Source organism: Alligator mississippiensis, chromosome 4 (genome assembly GCF_030867095.1).
Source record: "Alligator mississippiensis isolate rAllMis1 chromosome 4, rAllMis1, whole genome shotgun sequence".
NCBI lineage: Eukaryota > Metazoa > Chordata > Crocodylia > Alligatoridae > Alligator > Alligator mississippiensis.
The window spans coordinates 116,719,111-116,737,449 of NC_081827.1; the positions used below are offsets into that span (position 1 = coordinate 116,719,111).

The 18,339-nt window shown below is 39.6% G+C and overlaps 1 protein-coding gene across 9 annotated transcripts in view; it reads left to right on the forward strand.

Moving 5' to 3' along the window:
• The window catches only part of ERC1 (ELKS/RAB6-interacting/CAST family member 1), a 490,045-nt gene that overhangs the window by 392,298 nt on the left and 79,408 nt on the right, over positions 1 to 18,339 (forward strand). For 7 of the 9 annotated variants that reach the window (XM_059726510.1, XM_059726507.1, XM_059726506.1 and 4 more), the window contains one exon: positions 12,665 to 12,766. In XM_059726510.1, the coding sequence (XP_059582493.1) occupies positions 12,665 to 12,766 (102 nt within the window). Of the gene's footprint in view, positions 1 to 12,664; positions 12,767 to 14,441; positions 14,508 to 18,339 lie in introns of all 9 variants that reach the window. The other 2 variants (XM_059726512.1, XM_059726511.1) reach the window with 1 other exon arrangement.

Here is an 18,339-nt window from a genome sequence, read left to right on the forward strand (position 1 = left end):
ATACAAAATCCTGATGTTCTTTTCTGGGTGAAAGAAGATAATTAGTTGTTTATTGGTATAGGAACAGTGTTGCAATATATCTACGTTTGAAAATGTTTTAAAAACATTAACTAGTGCTATCACATGTAAAGGTCTGCAAGCTATTCACCTATTCATGTTTGGTTTTAAAGCAGGTGGGCATAACTTGCAAGTAATATTCTGCTGTAGGTTGCAACTTGCTGTGTGACTTCTCTGACAAAAATAGTTTTAAAACTAAAGAAATGGCCTAATGTTGGACTTCCATAGGAATTACAGTTTTGGTTGTCTGCACTAGTGTCCATGTTCTTACAGTGCATATTTCTGTTTTTGTATCTTTCCCACACTGTATCTCAACCTAACAACAATACATCTGGTGTCTCTTGGTAATGTATGGAAAACAAATACATCTTAAGCCTATCTTTAAGACTACACCCGGTCAGAAAATCTAACTGGAGGAACATCTGGAGAAGTTGTGAGAGCAGGGGCTGCTACACTGTGAGAAAAGGGTGTAGAATGGCACCCAGACTGGGAGGTGCAGGGATGGGTGACCCAGACCTGTCACAGACACTAGGGGCACTAAAACCTAAGCTGTATATCTCCTTCTTCTACCCCACCTCAAATGGTCTTGAATAAAAGTTGCAGGGGGGAACCAATGAGGAAATCTAGCCACTAGAAACAACTACTGAAGCAGCAAAATCAGGGACCTTAGGCATTCAGAGAACTTTCTTTAGTTTGACTGGACTTTTTGTCTGCCTTGTTCTGATTTGACTAGCTGTTCCAGCCTTTTACCTCCCTTACAGTCTGTATACTTATGCTTCACTCCAGACCTGCATTTCTGTGTCTCTTCCTCTGTCCCTTTCACCCTCCTTCCCCTTCCTATCACTTTTAGCTTTCTCCTCCTAAGTGAGCCCACCCAGTTATGGGGAAACTAACATGTTTGCTTCCGTTACATTGTTCACTCTGCTTGTGTCACATTTCTTCTCCCATGCTGCATCTGGTTAGATCATACACTTTTGTTTATCTCTTTAGATCATAAACTTTTGAGGGCAAGGGCTGCCTCTTACGTACAGTGCCTAGGACAGTGGAGCTTCATTCTTGGTCCATGAAGCATTTATGCGAATAAAGGGTATAGATAAACATACAGTTGGACCCTTTTCAAAAGAGCACTAGCTGTAACGTTGTAATTGTTATGTATGGACAAGCTGGGACTGATACAGATGTACCAAAGCCTCTTCAAGTTTAATACTGCTTCATCTAGTATTAAAGCTAAAGCATGAATTTGTATCATTCCCAGCTTGTCCACACTTAATAATTGGGATGTAAAAGCTGCTGCCCTTTTGAAAGAGCTAAATATACAGTGTGTCTATATCCATAATACACATGATCAGTAGACAGCAGCTGTCTTCTAAACCAGCTGGGTGAGTGTACAACCCACACAAATGAGCAAAAAAGTTCCTGTGAATTAAATAGTGATACATTGGTAAGTATTTTATTCAATTTGGGTATTAGTGCAGACTTGTGGATATACTTTCAGCAAAGGTCTGTGATGGCTTTTCACATTTGCAAATGCTACCTACTGTTGGAGCCTGCAGACAGATGAACTGTACCTTTCTACTTCTCTTTGACACTTTAAGCTCTACTTCTCACCTTTCACTCAGTTGGCAAAACACTTCATCATCTGGACACAAATTGCCTTCCATCCCTTTTTTATTACTAGAGTTCACAAACTCTAGAAAACCCACATTAGGTAAATGAGACTGAAGAAAATTTTTCTCACATATTACTAATTATTTTTATGCTAGTTAGTTTGCCTTGACAAGTGTATTTTGAATCCCTGAATTTAGCAGTTTCTCTTCCTTTCCTAAAGACAAGAATAGTCATGCTATCAGTAGAAGATCTATAACACATATATTTGAACAGTTTGCAGTAGTAAGGGAACAAAAGCCCCAAACCAGCAAAACTTTTCCTGATGAGATGCCATAATCTTGCAGTCATCAGTTTCAGACAGGAACAGAAGCTGCAGTATTTGCATCTCATATGGTGCATGTTACAAGTAACACCAGTTTGTCCAGCATCTTAATGCTACTTGATACAGTTTATCTAAGTAAATTCTACTCATTATTTTATCAGAAATAGGATTCATCCCTGGAAGGCCATTTTAAATGTAAAAGAAATAATAAAAGAAAAGAAAAGAATACTTGAGGGTGAAGTTAGCATTATAGTTAATTATAACTATGTTATAGTCTTTTAGGATGAGAATTCTTACAAGAACATAGTAGTGAGATTTGTATGTATTCTATGGCTATGGAATGTACCACTGCTAAAAAATTATGCTCTGGACTTTTGCAGACGAACAAAATTTGGTGACTGAGAAGTTTGAACTGGCCCTTCTAATCTTTAATGGGTTGGTTTCTCTGAACATTAAAGGCAGCATCCTAGAATGTGTTGAAAACTGAAAATATGAATATGTCAAATAAATTGAATATCAGAATAACAATAGAGAAGACACTGGGTTGCTGGGATGATAACAATAGAAAGGATAATGGCAAAGTCCTGCACTTAGGACAGAACAATCTTATGTACTGGTACAGGCTGGCGGCTGACTGGCTGGGCAGTGGCTCTGCAGGAAAGACCTGGGGGTTACAGTAGACAATAAGCTGAATATGAGTCAGCAGTGTGCCCTTGTTTCCAAGAAGGCTAATGGCATACTGGGCTGCATTGGTAGGAGTGTTGCCAGCAGATGAAAGGAATTATTCCCCTCTATTCAATATGGTGTCCAGTTTGGGCTCTCCACTACAGAAAGGATATGGACAAATTGGAGAGAGTCCAGTGGAAGGCAGCAAAAATGGTTCAGGGGCTGGGACACATAACTTATGAGGTGAAGCTGAGGGAACTGGCCTTATTGAAAAGTGCAATGGTTTCAAGTTGCAGCAAGGGAAGTTTAAGTTACATATTAGGAAAAACTTTCTCATTAAGGGGGTAGTAAAACACTGGAACAGGTTACCCAGAGAAGTGGTGGAATCTCCATCCTTGGAGGTTTTTAAGACCCAACTAAACAAAGCCTTGCCTGGGATGCTCTAGCTGGAGATGGTCCTGCTTTGAGCATCATTTGGACTAGATGACCTCCTGAGGTCCCTTCCAACCCTAATTTTTCCAACCCTATGATTCTATGAATTGCTTGTTGTTTTCATATTTAAATCAATAAAACTTCCATCTATGTTATATATTTATATTCAATTTTTTATGCTGCCTTTCCCAACCAGGGTTCAGGGTGGCTTATAAAATTGGAGAATGATAACAGAGAGCAAAACAACTTAAAAGGGAACATAAACCAGAGTCCCCATAAACAATATCTCAACCTGTCTTTGTTTGCTAAATGCCTGCCCAAATAGGGAGGATTTACATTGCTTCTGAAAGATGTCCAGACTTCACCTCTGGAGGGAGAAGGGGTTCTAAAGCTGAGGAGAGACTACCAAGAACAACTTCTCATATGTCTTTGCCAGGTTTATTTACCACACTAGTAGTATTTGCAGGAAGTTCTTATCTTGGGAATCAGGAATGGCAACAGGACTTCTGTCGTCCTAAAAGACAGGCCTCACAATACTTTTGCACAGCCAGGTTTCATCATCTTGAAGTGGGAATGTGTCTGCTGTATGCTATTATGCCATACACAAAGTCCTTTCCTATAGTGATGTGGATGGGATTCCTGGAGTTAACACCTCATTAAGAAACATGGAAAATTCACTTCTGTCAGAGGTTTTCTTTCAGACTATCTAAGCTCAAGATGACATCCCTGTATAGGATAGCAAGCTTTTCTTTTCAGAGTAGAGTTTTTTTTAACCAAACTCAAGTGTCTGTACCTTATTTCATTTCTTCTCTAAGGAACTAGAATGAAAGTTATTTGGTTACCTTTGCCTTCAAGTGTTTTGTGGGTTTATCAGTCTAATCTTGTTTCTCAATCTTCTGTCTTTTGACTTGCATATTTTAACTAATTGCAGTATTCTTTTAAATACTTTCTCATAATACAAATATATATATATTACCAACTTTACCTTCAGGTTTTATTGTATTGTTTCATCTAGTGTTATGAATTTATAGACCATGTCCAGTGGGAAGGACAGATCAGATAAAGAAAAAAAATGTAATGACATGATTTAACTTAAAACACTAAAGGCTAGGGCCAATTTAAATCAATGAGACTTGCCTGCTTTTGGGACATCCTTTAGCAAGGGTGCCTAGTATTACTTCCGTACTAGAAAACTGAACACTAGATGATCCCCTGTCTTGCAAATAACTTAGAAATGAGAGCAGACTTGTCCTTTCCAACTATAACTGCAGGACACATTCATGAAGTGAGAGACATTCAGTCATGTACTTTAAGGCTACGTTATGAATGATTTTATATGCTATTTCTGTGAAGAGCAATGTAACCAAATATATGATTCTTATCCTAAATATGAAATGAATAACTTCTTATAATTATTGTCATTTTCAGATTGGTTTCAGTAGATGAATCTCAAGGTTCTTTACAGTGTGAAATCCAGTATTTATTTAGGCCATCATAACAGAATGCTATGTCTTTTTAATCTTCCTTTAAAGCTTTGAATCACAAGCCACCCAGGTAGTATAACTGAAAGATACAATACTGTGGTAAACATTCTCAGACTCCATCCCTTGTTCAGAGGTCTCAGAAATAAGGCAAAACACCTACCCAGCCTTTCTTCCTGGAATGCTTAGATGTGGTGTTCAGAAACTGAAGAACCAACATACCTTCCACCTCTCACAATAGTTAGCAATGATCAAGACTGCAGTTTCTTTTAGAACAGATGCTAGTAAAAATGCAGCCTTTATTACTTTAAAGGTGGGACCAGGTTGATTCAGACTCTTGTAAAAAAAAAAAAAATATCTGTAAGAGAGGGAAATGCTGATCAGTGGGCACATCTACACATAATGAGAAGTAAGTACATTTAGCTTAGTACTTGCTTAATGAAGTACAAACAAAATGAGCAGTAAATACATTTACTGCACAGTAACATGGCACGCTTTTTTTTGTGATGCTTACTGCACCATAGCCTAGTAACACTGTGCAGTAGCATATTAGCACGGTTTTTGACTGACACGCTACTGCACAGTGTTATTAGGCTACGGTGCAGTAAACGTCTCGTGTAGACATTTGGTAAATTCTAAACACTGCTTTGGGCAACTCTGAAATGAGCATATGGGAACTGAAAGAACGTGTGCTAACCCATTAAATATGGATACAGAATTACAGGAAATCCAAAACTTACAATTTGGTTTGGGATAAATTTTGTATCTCAGTCTTTATAGTGGTATCCAATCAAAGAAAAACACAAGGGAGCACACAAAGCACAGCAGTTCTAGCAGTCTAACCTGCTGGTAACTTGGAAGGACTTTCCAATTGGCTTCATCTGAGAATATTAGCCTCTTCATAGTTAGGCCAGCCCATAATAGGATCTCTGCAGGTAATATACCTAAAAGGAAGCAAGGCTATTTATAATGTCTCTTTTGTAAGATACATGCCTTCAGGACCTCAAATGTTGTAAGTGTGGCTATAGCTCACCTAAATCAATTTCCTTAGTCCTCTGGAACTCTGCAACAAAATCATGAGAGGTAGTTATGCAAGGCTTCACACTTGAATTATCCCTGCAGAAAAATAATTAGTGAGGGAGGGATTAACATAGGCCTTGTGCTCTCCTTCCCCAGAGAATTTCAATAGGAAGATGCTGGGGGCATTTGCTTAGGAGGTTGCTTTCTGCATATTGCTTCATCAGAAACAGCATGGTGGGTTTCACATGGGTCCTTTACAAAGATGATTTTTAAAGGTGCTGAATATCCACAATTTCCACTGAATCCCAGTATCTCAGTCTCTCCATTATCCTTGCAGCAGTATTGAGGAAGAAGGTTTACACAGAGCATTGCTTTTGGACAGCTGTTCAGTTAAATATTCAACTTGAACTAAAAGAAATGAAGCAGAGAGCAACATGCAAAGATAACTCCTTCTGCACACACAGAGATTGACATACTGTCTCTACCACATACCCATGTGTTACAAGTACAGATATTATATTATCATTTACTTAATCTGATTTTTTTTAAGTTGTATGTTAAGGGATTGATAAAGCTTCCTTAGGCTGGATAGCAGAGCCAAAAACTTTACTACTCAAAAATGAGTAAATAAGTAGTCAATGATGTCATTGTTTCTGCTGTTCTCTGTGGTAGGGGAATAGGTTTGATGAGTACCCCTTTGTGTATCACACAGGAAAAAATGACCACAGTACTAACTAGCATGAGTGAACGCAGTGAATGTGTAGTTTCTAGTGTCTCTCTTGCTCCCTCTACTCTTTGTAGCAGCTCTAGCTGGAGAGACGGGATGGGCTGCCCCTATAAATGAAATTTGAGTTCATAACCATGCTAAGTGTTGCCTGATATTTTGGAAGTTAAGAGATTGTACTCTTCAGAGATTGCATAGTACTCTGGGACACAGGTCTTTCTTTCAAACCCATTTTATTAGGCGAGTAAAAGTACAAGAGAAATGAAAGATAACGCACAGTTATACTATTGTTTGACAGCACACTTAGCTCCCTTGCAATTGAAGTGGGCTTACCTCATGGTGCTGGGGAGCCTGATGGACTCTTATGGATTCATCAGAGGAAAGTGAGTCCTATCTACTCTCTCTTATCTCTACCCCTCTACCATTTTTTATGTCCAGGTGGCTCCCTTTGCAGCCCAGCAACATGCATCTGATTGGCCACTGACCTGACATTGCCCAGTAACCCACATCTGGCTGGCTATCAGCCAGACACTGTCCAGGAACTATTTACAGAAACCCTAACAACAAACATACAGATTAACTATTTATAGATCCTTGCAGGCTACCACTGACAGGCAGGTCAGCCCCTAAATTGGATCTTCACCAAGTAAAAGATTCCTCAAGATGCTGATCATCCTGCACAAAGTATTTAGGGAAAAAATGCTGTGTATGGCAGAGATGTGACTAGGAATTTTGGCATCTTGGGCCCCAGGAACTGACTGTCTAAATCAGCACACCAGTACTTACGCCTCACTTGCCCACCCCTAGTTATGCTACTGATCATGGTACAGTGCAACTCGGTGTTACCTTCCATTCAAACTGTACACTGAAATGCAGTGGCAGATGCAGAGAAGGTGCAATGCAGCTGTCTTTTGCCACAGGGTCTGCCCAGAGTACAGGGTGTGAGCGTTGCCACTGCCATTCAACCCCTTCTTTCCCCTGCTGCTGAATTGAGCTGGAAGGGCAAGGGAGGAGAAGGGTAAATGCTGCTTCTTTCTGCCCCTAGGCTCTGGAGCTACCCAAAAGCAGGAGCTTCAGTAGGAACTGCACTGACCAAACAGTGAGTGAACTCAGGAGTTCACTGCACATGCTCAGTATAGCTAAAGGGAGTATAGTGAAAGGGAGCAACACACCCCTTGTCTCATTCCTGGATCCCCTACTGCTAAAATGTTTTATACAGTGAAATATGATGTCAGTGGTTTTCAAATTGACCTGTGAGGTATAGTGATGCCACATCAGTCCACCTTCAGGTAGGGATCATTACCCAGCACAGGACCGTTACAAAGTTGACACACAAAGTCTTTCACCAACTAAAATCCAGAGTACTTCTCTCTGTATCCTTATACATATGCTTCCTTTCAGTCTTTGTCAAGTACTAATTTAACTGCAACAAAATCTGTAGGTAGGAACCAGAACTGGAGTTTTAGTGAACACAAAAAGTGAGCAGAAACAGATGAGTTTAAAGTGTAGGAGTTAGAAATACAGACTAGTAAGGGTGAAGTTCTTGACCAAGATATGATAATTTGGGAAAGCATATTTTAAAAGAAGAGCTTTCACCAAGAAGATACGTTCATTATTAGAGTTAATTTTTATATTGTCTATGTTGAAATGATAGTGAGTGGTGTGTAGGATCTAGATAGGAAGTTTGAAAGGGAGGCATGTTATAGAGTATTTTGTTTCAGAAAGAGAAGAACTTAGAATCACACACTTGACACAAAATTAAATGGAATAGGCAAAGAAGAAAAGAGGTTTTCATATTAGATTTAGACTAAGAGGGAGAGCTTTTGAGGAAGGAGGACATGGAGAGGCTGTTCTTGTATGGTAAAAGATGCAGTATCTTCTAACATATTTGATTAAATTGTTTGAAGGGAGAAAATGGAGGCTGGTGTTAAATTGGAGGGAGGATCTCCTGGTACAGTATAACATGAGAGAGTCTAATGTAAATTAATGGAGTTTTAGTCCAAAAAAAAAAAGAAAGTGTTTATGGTACTGGTGTAATTCAGGAAACAACTTGAGGAAACTTTTTTGTTAGACCAAATGCATATCCTGTACCCTTCCAGAGCTGATGGTCTATTTGATTCAAATTCTAATACCCCTTTCACATGCAAAAACTGACACATGTGAAAACATACCATGACTGGGAACCATTTTTCCTTAGTGGGAGGTTCTATTTGATCCTGAATATTAAATGAGAATTTCTTCTTTTGGGGGGTTCTCTTTTTGTTAAGAGATTGGCAGCGAGTAGGAAAGGAATCAGTTACTAGAGAGGCCTTTGGTGTACCAGGCACATCTGCAACATCAAAGAAACATAGCAGTCTGTATTTAAGAGATGTGTTTTGGCCTTTTTTCCAGTCTTACTTTTCAGTGGCACATGCACACAGCAAGTACTGCCTGGAGACAAAATCTGCAGTCCGGCTCTTGTAGGCAGTAGTTCTGATTGTTGGTCCTGCAGTTTCTAGCCTGGGACATTCCTCACACCACAGATTTATCTATATCACTCATTTCTTTTCCCACAGATGTAGTGGTTAAGCCACTGTGTTGTTCATGGATATCTTACAGTGGTGTAAGAATGGTTGTTATAGGATCTTACCAAGGATTAGCTACAGCCCCATAAGGTGAGAGAGGAAGTGATTTCATCATAGCTGGGTGACATAGCAGTTAGGACTGCAGGATGTTGTAGCAGGGAACTGAAGTGGTTCCCCACAACAAAGTAAGCAGCCTTTTTTTTCATAAACCTAGCAACAGTAAGCCTATGTTCAAGAAATTTCCATCCTTTTGAGCATTGTGTAGTCATAGGAGAGGAAATCAGTAATTATATGTGGTAGTTTGCAGACTCCTCATTAGAAGTTCCCCAGTTAAAGTTCAGAAGTCCACACAAGAAGCTTTTGATTTGTTTGACCACCACAGGACTATAAAAATCCCTCTTATTCTGCGGCTGTATCCACAGGAGTAGCAATGGATTTCATCATCTGCTGTTAACCAGGAATGTAATTCCAGTTGCATCTTCCTTGTGTGCTGCTGGCTAAATAAACTGGCATGTCTTAAACTTATTGGCCTGATGTACCACCTTATTCAGGATAAACCTTTCATGTTTCCATTCGACCATTAGCCAGAGGACTTTTGCTTTGGCCGGCCCCCTTAACATGGATCTTTCATTTTAGTTTCTAATAGTATAGCAATAAACTTTGGCGTTTCTATTTTGTTGTTTTTGTTAAATTTTAAAGATAATTGTGTTCAAACTTAATCTCTCTAGCAGCTGCTATCTAGACCTTCAAAGAAGTCATAATGTTGATTTTTGTGATATCTTCATGTCAAAGCTGTTGATTACCACAAACACCAGGTTATAACGTAACACTAAGAACAGCACAAGGTGAAATTGGGCTGAGGGAAAGAGAACCCATTTTAGAAGGTGAAATGCAGAAAATGAGTGGCCAGATGTATTGTTTTTATATATTTTCCATCATTACAAGGGTACTACAGGAATTAATTTGGATTGTAGTTTTCAAAAGAGCCTAAGGGAATTAAGTAATTAAAACGCATTGTAATAGAAAGGAATTTAAATGCCTAATGCATTAGTTCACTTTGAAAGCCCCGGTCTAAGTATCTGTAAAATTCTCTGAAGACACAAATTTGTATAGTAACTAAGCAGTTGTATTATATTTTCTGTTGAATCACCCTGAAACCACTTGAAACCAAATGTGTGATGTGTACAACATCTTCAATTCCACTTCACAAGTTTTCTGAATGAGAGGTGTTATATTTCCAATGTTTACCTCTGTACACACTTCTATTCCTAAGATGGCAGTGAGATAATTTTGTCAAGTGCTACAACGCACTGAAACTTGTCAGCTCACACCATGCAGAGCTGCTCAAGGTTATTGCTTTTACTTTGTGCAACCAGTGTCCCCTCCCATATTGAAGTTAAAGTTAAATCTCCTCTCCATAAATCATTCTTTCATATATGATTCCCAGTTCATGTAATAATTTTTCTGAAAAAAGTCTTATTTGTTAATATTCTCAAAAATCCAGATCAGAAATTCCAGTGTAATAGAAGAGATTTAAATCTGTACATTTAATAACAAAGAAAAGGAAATTATTAAAAACCAATCAGTTAAATACAATAAACACAGTAAGCTCAGAGAAGGCTGCCATCTTGAGAGCTAATGAAGTCCTGAATAAGTCCCAAGTACTGTCCGATAGAAAAGAATACAGAATTTTTCTGGCTGAATTAAAAAAGTAAACGTTTGTATCATTTCCTAATGGTAGGGAGTTTTTTTAAGTATAATTTAGTAGTAACCTACTGTTAACCCCAAATTTAAACACTAGAACTTGCCTATAACAGCCTTTAAAGTCCCTGCTATTCTCACGCAGTCAAATGAAATCTGAATTCTCAACTATAAGAAGGATTATTAAAATTGCAGCTTCTACTGAGAAACCATTCAGCTATGTAGAGTGTGAAACATTAATAGGCATCTCTACAGATAACTTTGAACAGTCATTTAATGCATATTATTATTTTAGTAGCTCTTCAATGATGTAATGATTCACTGCAAGCCCATTGGGTGGCATGGAACAGGTACAGAGGACGGATGCATGTCTCAGGGTTGGCCCTGTGGACTGGATTAGGCCCACACTGCCACCTCTCCCTTCCAAACACTGAATCCAGTGCCCACGGTGCTTGCTGTAACCAGTCCAGAACTACACCACACATAGCACCCATTCCAGCCAGTCCAGGGCAGATGCCATGTGCAGCATGGGTCCCAGACTAGCTGGAGTGGGTGCTGCAAGTCGCACAGTCTCCAACCAGTTACAGCGAGCAGATCTGTTATGCAGGGGACCGACCCACAGAGTCCCTTCCCTTCCCTCCCCACCCCTCCTTCCCATTTCCCTTCCCCTTCCCCACTTGCTGGATCCAGAACTCACTGTAGCTAGTCTGGGGCTGCACTGCATGCAGTGCTTACTCTAAGACCCATCCTGTATATGGCACCCATCCCAAACTGGTTGGAACAGGCATCACATGCAACTCACATCCTGGAGCAGGTGCCACATGTGCTGGATCTGGCATACGGAAAGGGATCAGATGATGTGGCACCATGAGCTATATCTCTGGCACCCCTGATTTATTGTATATAGATGTACATATATTTACTATGCATCTTGATTAACACAGGAGTTCTCACATTGTTTCACTGTTGGGCACCACATCTTAATAGAAATATTGTCTCAGGACACTATCCCTTGCATTTGCATTGATGTAGTATTTCCTATAACCATGACAGCCATTTTTATGTGAAATAATATTTTTAGGATAGGTTGTAATATATTTTTAGATATTTTTTAAAGCAGGGGCTAGATGTGACCCATATACCCATCAGATCTGGCCTGCAGGGCTCCCCACAGGTCAGGAAATTTGGCAGCAGGGGAGCAGTGGCTATTAATATCAATTCTACTAGACATTTGGCCTCAACAGTATCTTGTGGCCATGGGTTCCATATGTGGTTAATATTCTGTGTAAAAAAATCCTTCAAACAGTTTTTCATTCTTTTCCTCCTAATTTACATAGTTATATCTTGTTCTTGCATCACAAAGTCATAATTAGGAATTCCCTACTAACTTCATACAGCTTGTTGTTTTATGAATTTCCATTATCTCCAATTCAACTTTTTTATATACTACTACTTCTCACCTTTTAATCTAGGAAGATTTTTGTCTTCTCAGTTCTTTTGACCTATCTGCATTTTTCTATTTTTTGCTTTATCCTCTTTGTAAACAGAATTTGACATTCCAAACTAAGACCGTATTTTTTCTTCTAGAGGTTAGATATACATTATGGTATTCTTAGTATTTTCAGTGTTCATTTCTCTTCCATATGTTAATATGCCTTCACAGTTTGTTTGCTTTCGATGAAGTCAGCACGTTTAAAAGATGTTTTCACTGAGCTGTCCACAGTGATGTCAGTGCATTTTTTAAAGGTATTTAAACTGAGGAGTTAGTTTCCATGTGTATGCATGCACAGTACAGCCCTCATTAGAGGCATTTTAGAAAATGAAGCCGTTACAAAGCAAACTTGGCTACCAAATTAAGCAAACTGCATGTACCCTCCAATTTTCATTATTTCTTTATGGTTATACTTAATATGTAGTATATTGTGTCAACAGAAATTACTGTATTCTTTTCATATTTACAGATTTCATGGAGTTTGGCATACATAATATAGTGTGCAGTGTTGAAAGGTGCCTTTTTTGTCTGTTCCCTTTAGCCTTTATGTTTATTTTAGAAGAACAAACTGAGTTTCTCATGGTTTCTTTTTCATAGACTCAGAATCGCATGAAGCTGATGGCAGATAACTATGAGGATGACCACTTCAAATCCTCATCCCATTCCAATCAAACCAACCACAAGCCCTCCCCTGACCAGGTAATATTTCCCTTCTTTTTTCTTCTAAAATGGTTTTTAACTTGACTATTTTGAGCCAAATACAGCTTTTCCTAATGCACCTGCAGTAACTGGGAAGAAAAATTATATTCCTTACTGAACATATATGATGGAAATGTTTGCAGCTGTTGCATAGACTTTGTAGCAGATCTTTCTAAAATGCACAGATGTTTCCAAGTACTAAACTGAGTGTTGGAGGGGGAGGGGGAAGAGCCAGCAACAATGTTAATATTTTGAATGTCTCATGAAATGTAAGGGAAGAATTGTCTCCTAACTTATTCAGATTCCAGTAATTTAAGTCAGTGTTCAGGTATTTGGAATAGTTGTGTCATTCTTCCTTTAACTCATGAGAAGAATAATTTATTATACTAAATGTCCTGAATTGATTCTCTCCTTAAATAACAGGGAATCTCAGTCAGGATCAGCTTCCTAATCTCTGGATTCTGTGTAAGCAGTTCCTTTCATTTCCCATGAGGAAATACTGGCTTCTATGCCAAATGAGCACAGACTACTCCCTCAGAAACTCAATGGGCCATGAACTGAAAGAAAATCAATTTGCCATCTCCAAACCATAGTACAGCTTTGTGTCATTTGCAAACACAGCCATGGATTTCATAATTATCAGAGGGATTACCTATCCCTTGAGTAGCTCAGGACATGCAAGCCTAATTACAAATCCATGTTGAAATCTCCCCCTTTTCAGTTTAATTAAAATATTCACAAACTTTAATCATTGCCTGGACTGCCTTGCAGGAAGGAATGCCTTGAACTTTTCTCAGTCCTTTGGTTTGATATAAAAAGGGTAATGATGACCTTCAAAGGAAGCTGCAAAAGACACTGGTCTTTTGAAAGAGTGGATCATGGTAATGGGAACCAAGAGGAGGATGACCCTGGAAGAAGGAGGGAACCTAAGTGTAAATGCACATATACCCCCCCCCCCCAAATCGTTATCACAGTATCTTCCTCCATATCTACAAGAGACTCCCTAACACTATGAGAAAAGTTGTTAAGACAAACATGGATTTCTCAGAAGGATAAAAGTAATGCAAACAGGAATGAGTATCTCATTTCCAAACATCTTTCTAACCTCTCTTCCAACTGGCTTGAGGTTACAAATTAAGAATTTAGTGAATTGAGTGATTTGAGTCCTCCAGGACATTATTTGAAGATGTCAGCCATATTTCCTTTGTAAGAGGAATATCAGTCTTGCAAGTTAATACAGTGGTTTCCAAATCTTGTTTTTGAGTGAAAGTTTATCCACCCTTTTACACATTGAAATTCTGTGATGAAACTCAAGACATTTCCATAATGTATATGAGAATAAAGGCAATGATGGCTTGAACAAGGTAAGAACGGAAAGGATTGCTAAGAAGAGAAATATATAAAGACCTTTTTTCAGTCACATCACAATGGAGGACAGTTTGCCTAAACACATTCTGAGAAATTGAGTAAAACTTAAAAGAGAATTTAAAAAGCTGTTTCCAGTTGTTCAAACTATTGGAAGGTGATATAGCAGAAAACACAGGGAATTGGAGACCATTCTTTCCTGCTATTAGTGTTTTGTACATATGTATGTGCTTTAAATACTAACCAATTCTTTATTTCATTCCCATGCTGCTCTTGGGGCTTTTTCCCATTGTCATCTCTCAACCAATAGGATGAGGAAGAGGGTATTTGGGCATAACCAATCAGATGCTTTAGTTCAGCCATTTTGTTCAGAACGGTGAGAATTTACTTTTCTTACCAATAGAAAAGTTTCCCACAGTCACTCTCGCATCTTGCTTTTGTGTGGTTTATGAAACCTGGGTGTGTTTTCTTTCCCTTTTCTCATGTGGCCTATGCATGTGTATGTTTTGCATTTAATTTTTGTGGGGTTTTTTAAATTTCTTATGTATTTTAAGAATCAAGCACTTGTTTGAAACATTCTGGGGAGAACTTTCCAGGGCATGTAATTGAGTTTATATGCAAAGCAATACCCTGATTTTTGTGAAAGAAAGCAGGAAATGGGACTGGTACTATTAGCCTTTTGGTGGGAATAAATTTTCACTCAGCCCCTTTAATTTAATAGGGCAGTTTTTGTTGTGGCTAAATCTTTTTTCTTTTTTAATTCTGGTTGATAATGATGAGCTCAAACATAACTGATCTACCTGTAGATTACCAATTTTATGCATGTGGCTCTATCCTGCTAAATTTACCTCCAGATAAGTGACCCAAACCACCAGGTAGTCCCAAAATTTAACTCAGAAGAGCTGACTGCTGAAAATGACTGCTCAGAACAGAAGACTTTTAAAGAAGTAAATAGCAGAAATATAACTCTCCCACTTATATCTACACTTCCCCAAGTAACTGCCATGTTACCTACCTGCCACTCCCCACCTCAGCCCCTCCCTTTCAAGTCAGTTGGTTGGAAACCTAATCCAGCTGGGGCAGTCAAACTTTAATTTCATGCCTTGGGGTTTGAACTGAGGAAATCCCTTTTGTGGAACAATGGTAATATAATTAATGCACACTCATGGGCGATCTCACATTCCTTTTGAGTCACTTCTCTTGCAATGCTTGTGTGTTGGTGTATGGTGTTATTTTTAAGATAATTATAATGTTTCTAAAGCACTTGCTGGAGATTGCCAATATGAAATGAAAGATGAGGTAAGTTGATGGTAAAAAAGAGGAAATCATTATGAAGGTAGGACTCACTATGATTGATTTTCATGCCAGAACTAAGAAAAAGATTGTTAGCAAACATGGATCAGAAGATCTTTCCTTTTGCTCCCTATGAACTGCAAGAGGAGCAATTCTAAGGTAATAAGTGTACTTCTTCACCTTTAGAGTTGTTGGTTGTAGCTGCGTTGGAATCTCTCTATACGTGAAGAAGGGTGTTTGTGCCCAAAAGCTTGCAAAGAACATTTTTTCCAACTATTTAGTTGGTCTTATAAAAGATATTAGGGCTGTACGAAGCTTCGGGTGGTGATTCGATTCAGAGAAGATTTGGCCCAATTTGGTGACCGAATCTCCGAATCCGAATTCAATCAGTGGACCAATTTAAAGGTCTGAATCGATTCAAAGCTCTCTGAATCTTTGGAAAGGATTCAGAGTTTTGATGATTTGGACAGTCCCTGGTGGCTGCAGCAGGGAGCTGCAGCTGGATTCTGAGCTGGTAAGTAGGCTGGGGTGTGGAAGACCCCTGACCCCCCCTGCTCCCCCAGCCCCCCCATGGCTGCCCCACCCACCCCAGCTCCTGGTCCTTTAAAGAAAAGCCCTGGTGCTCACTGGGTGCTGCTGGGCAGGGGGACAATCCCTGCTGCCCCCCACTGCATGGAGAGCTGTACATGAGCCCCCCAACCCCCACCCTTGCTCTCCCAGCCCACCCCACAGGTGCCCCGCCCAGGCCAGCTCCAGCCCTTTAAGAAAAAAAAACAGAGAAAAGCCCCAGGACTCACCACTCCTGCAGTGGCCTCAGGGCTTTGGGGGGCTGGTGCAGAGCTCCCCAAGTGGTACAGGGCAGTTGGGTTCAGGGGGGAATCACCCCCCACAGACAGGAGCGGTGAGTGCTTTTCTCAGGTTTTTTTTTCCTTAAAGGGCCAGAGCTGGCCCGGCACCTTTGGAGGGGCTGGGGGAGCAAGGGGGGCTCGGGCAGCTCATGGCAGAACCCCCCATACAGTGGGGGGCAGCGGGGATCGTCCCCCTGCCCAGCAGCACCCAGTGAGCCGAGGCTTGTTTTTTAACAAGTGCTAGGAGCTGGGGTGGGAGAGGCAGCCATTGCCAGGCTGGCGGGGATGGGCCTGGCTGATCCTGACAGCAGTCAAATCAATTTGGGATAGTTATTCGAATCGCTGAATCAAATCACTGTTGCCCAAATCGGCCGAATCCAAATCTGAAGTCAATACTAGCTGCTTCGCACAGGCCTAAAAGATACCACCTTCTTCACCTTTATCACAGACTAGAAATTTGCCAAATTAAGATGGATGTTAGTTTCTTGCCGGTTAAACACAATACACTATACACTGCTTTCTACCTGACAGATTTTCTTCAGCCGCACACCATGGCAGCAAAAGCATAGAGCGCACACTACAGAATATCCCAGTACAAACTATTTGGTACCTAGCAGCCTCTTTTCTTATGTATCCCAGCAGAGATGTGTATGTCAATCACAGACTCTCTTTATGAAGTGCAGCAGGGAAAAGTGTGTGGAAGATAATTGTCCCCTGACCCAGTGACTCCCAATAAGGTAAAAGTTTTTAGCACTGGGTTCTGTCCCCACTGGTAAGAAAGTGTGTATCTATCTCTTTTGTATATGAGAAAGAGAAGGGATTCAGGCCAGAGAATCCATAGCCTATCTGATTGATTTATTTAAGTGCTAGAATTAATAAATATATTGGGGCCCATAAAAGTAAAAGATAGCACAGGCATTAGAACCCACCTTTTTTTTTTTCCTTTTTTTGCAACTAGTTACTCTAACTGTGAGCAGGCCTCTACCTTGTCCTCTGGTCAGTACTGAAAACACACTAGATGCTACCAAAGCACTTACAACATTCAGCTAAAAATGAATACCATGATATTCTGACCCTGAAACAAATTACTGATGATAAATTATAACACATTGGCAATGGTATTGCACACATTCTCGTAGCACAGCTCTGCATATAAAAGCATCTGGTATACTTGCAGCAACATAGTTTAGTGGCTTGTTTTCAGAAGCTGCAAACTAATAGAAGTGCTTTACCTTAGTTGTTGTAGTTTACAAAATGAGTGTGAATATCACGTCCTATCCTGAAATACCGAAGCTTCGTTGCCTTGCATCCTGGATTTCTTGTACCATGTCCTTTCATTCCCCATATGGAGCTCATATTAAATTATTTTGGGTATCTTTTTCCCTTATTATTTTGTAAAGAAGATGCTTGTTTTATACTAACACTAGTTGTGTCCCTTTCCTTTTCAAGCATCAAATTATCCCAGACAATCACAATGGAAGAAGCAATGTGGGAGGTGCGCTAATAATGTGCGGTACTATGCTTTGGTATATAAGCCAATTGACACTGAGGACATAAAGGAATCCATGCATAAACCACTGAAATATTATACATCTGGTTCAGTTTTCTGACTTAGATTTTGCTATTCACAATCCTCCCATATTGCCATATCTTCTTCTTCTTCCATTCTTGATACAGATAGAGGTGTGGACAGCATGTTGATCATAATTCAGAGGAGTTGATGCTACTGAATGGGAATAGTAGACATAAGACTAATAAACTGTGAGGAAGTAAAAGAGAAGCAGTAGTTACAGGACACATAGGGAAGAAGAAAGAAAGAAAGAAGTAACTACACGGGTTAAGAACAGAGGAATAATCAGGAAGAATATCCTACATTGTAGCACTGAGAAGTTGAGAGTTTTGTCCCATTATATAATTACTAAATATTTTATTTCTAGGTATTACTTATAACTGTGCATCCTTTTATACAGTGTTCTCCTTCATCTGTGCCATGGCTCTTGGCCTGCAAAATTATTTTGGAATGTAGTAGGTGTCATTATCACATTGCCTTTCTGGACTTCTTTCTAC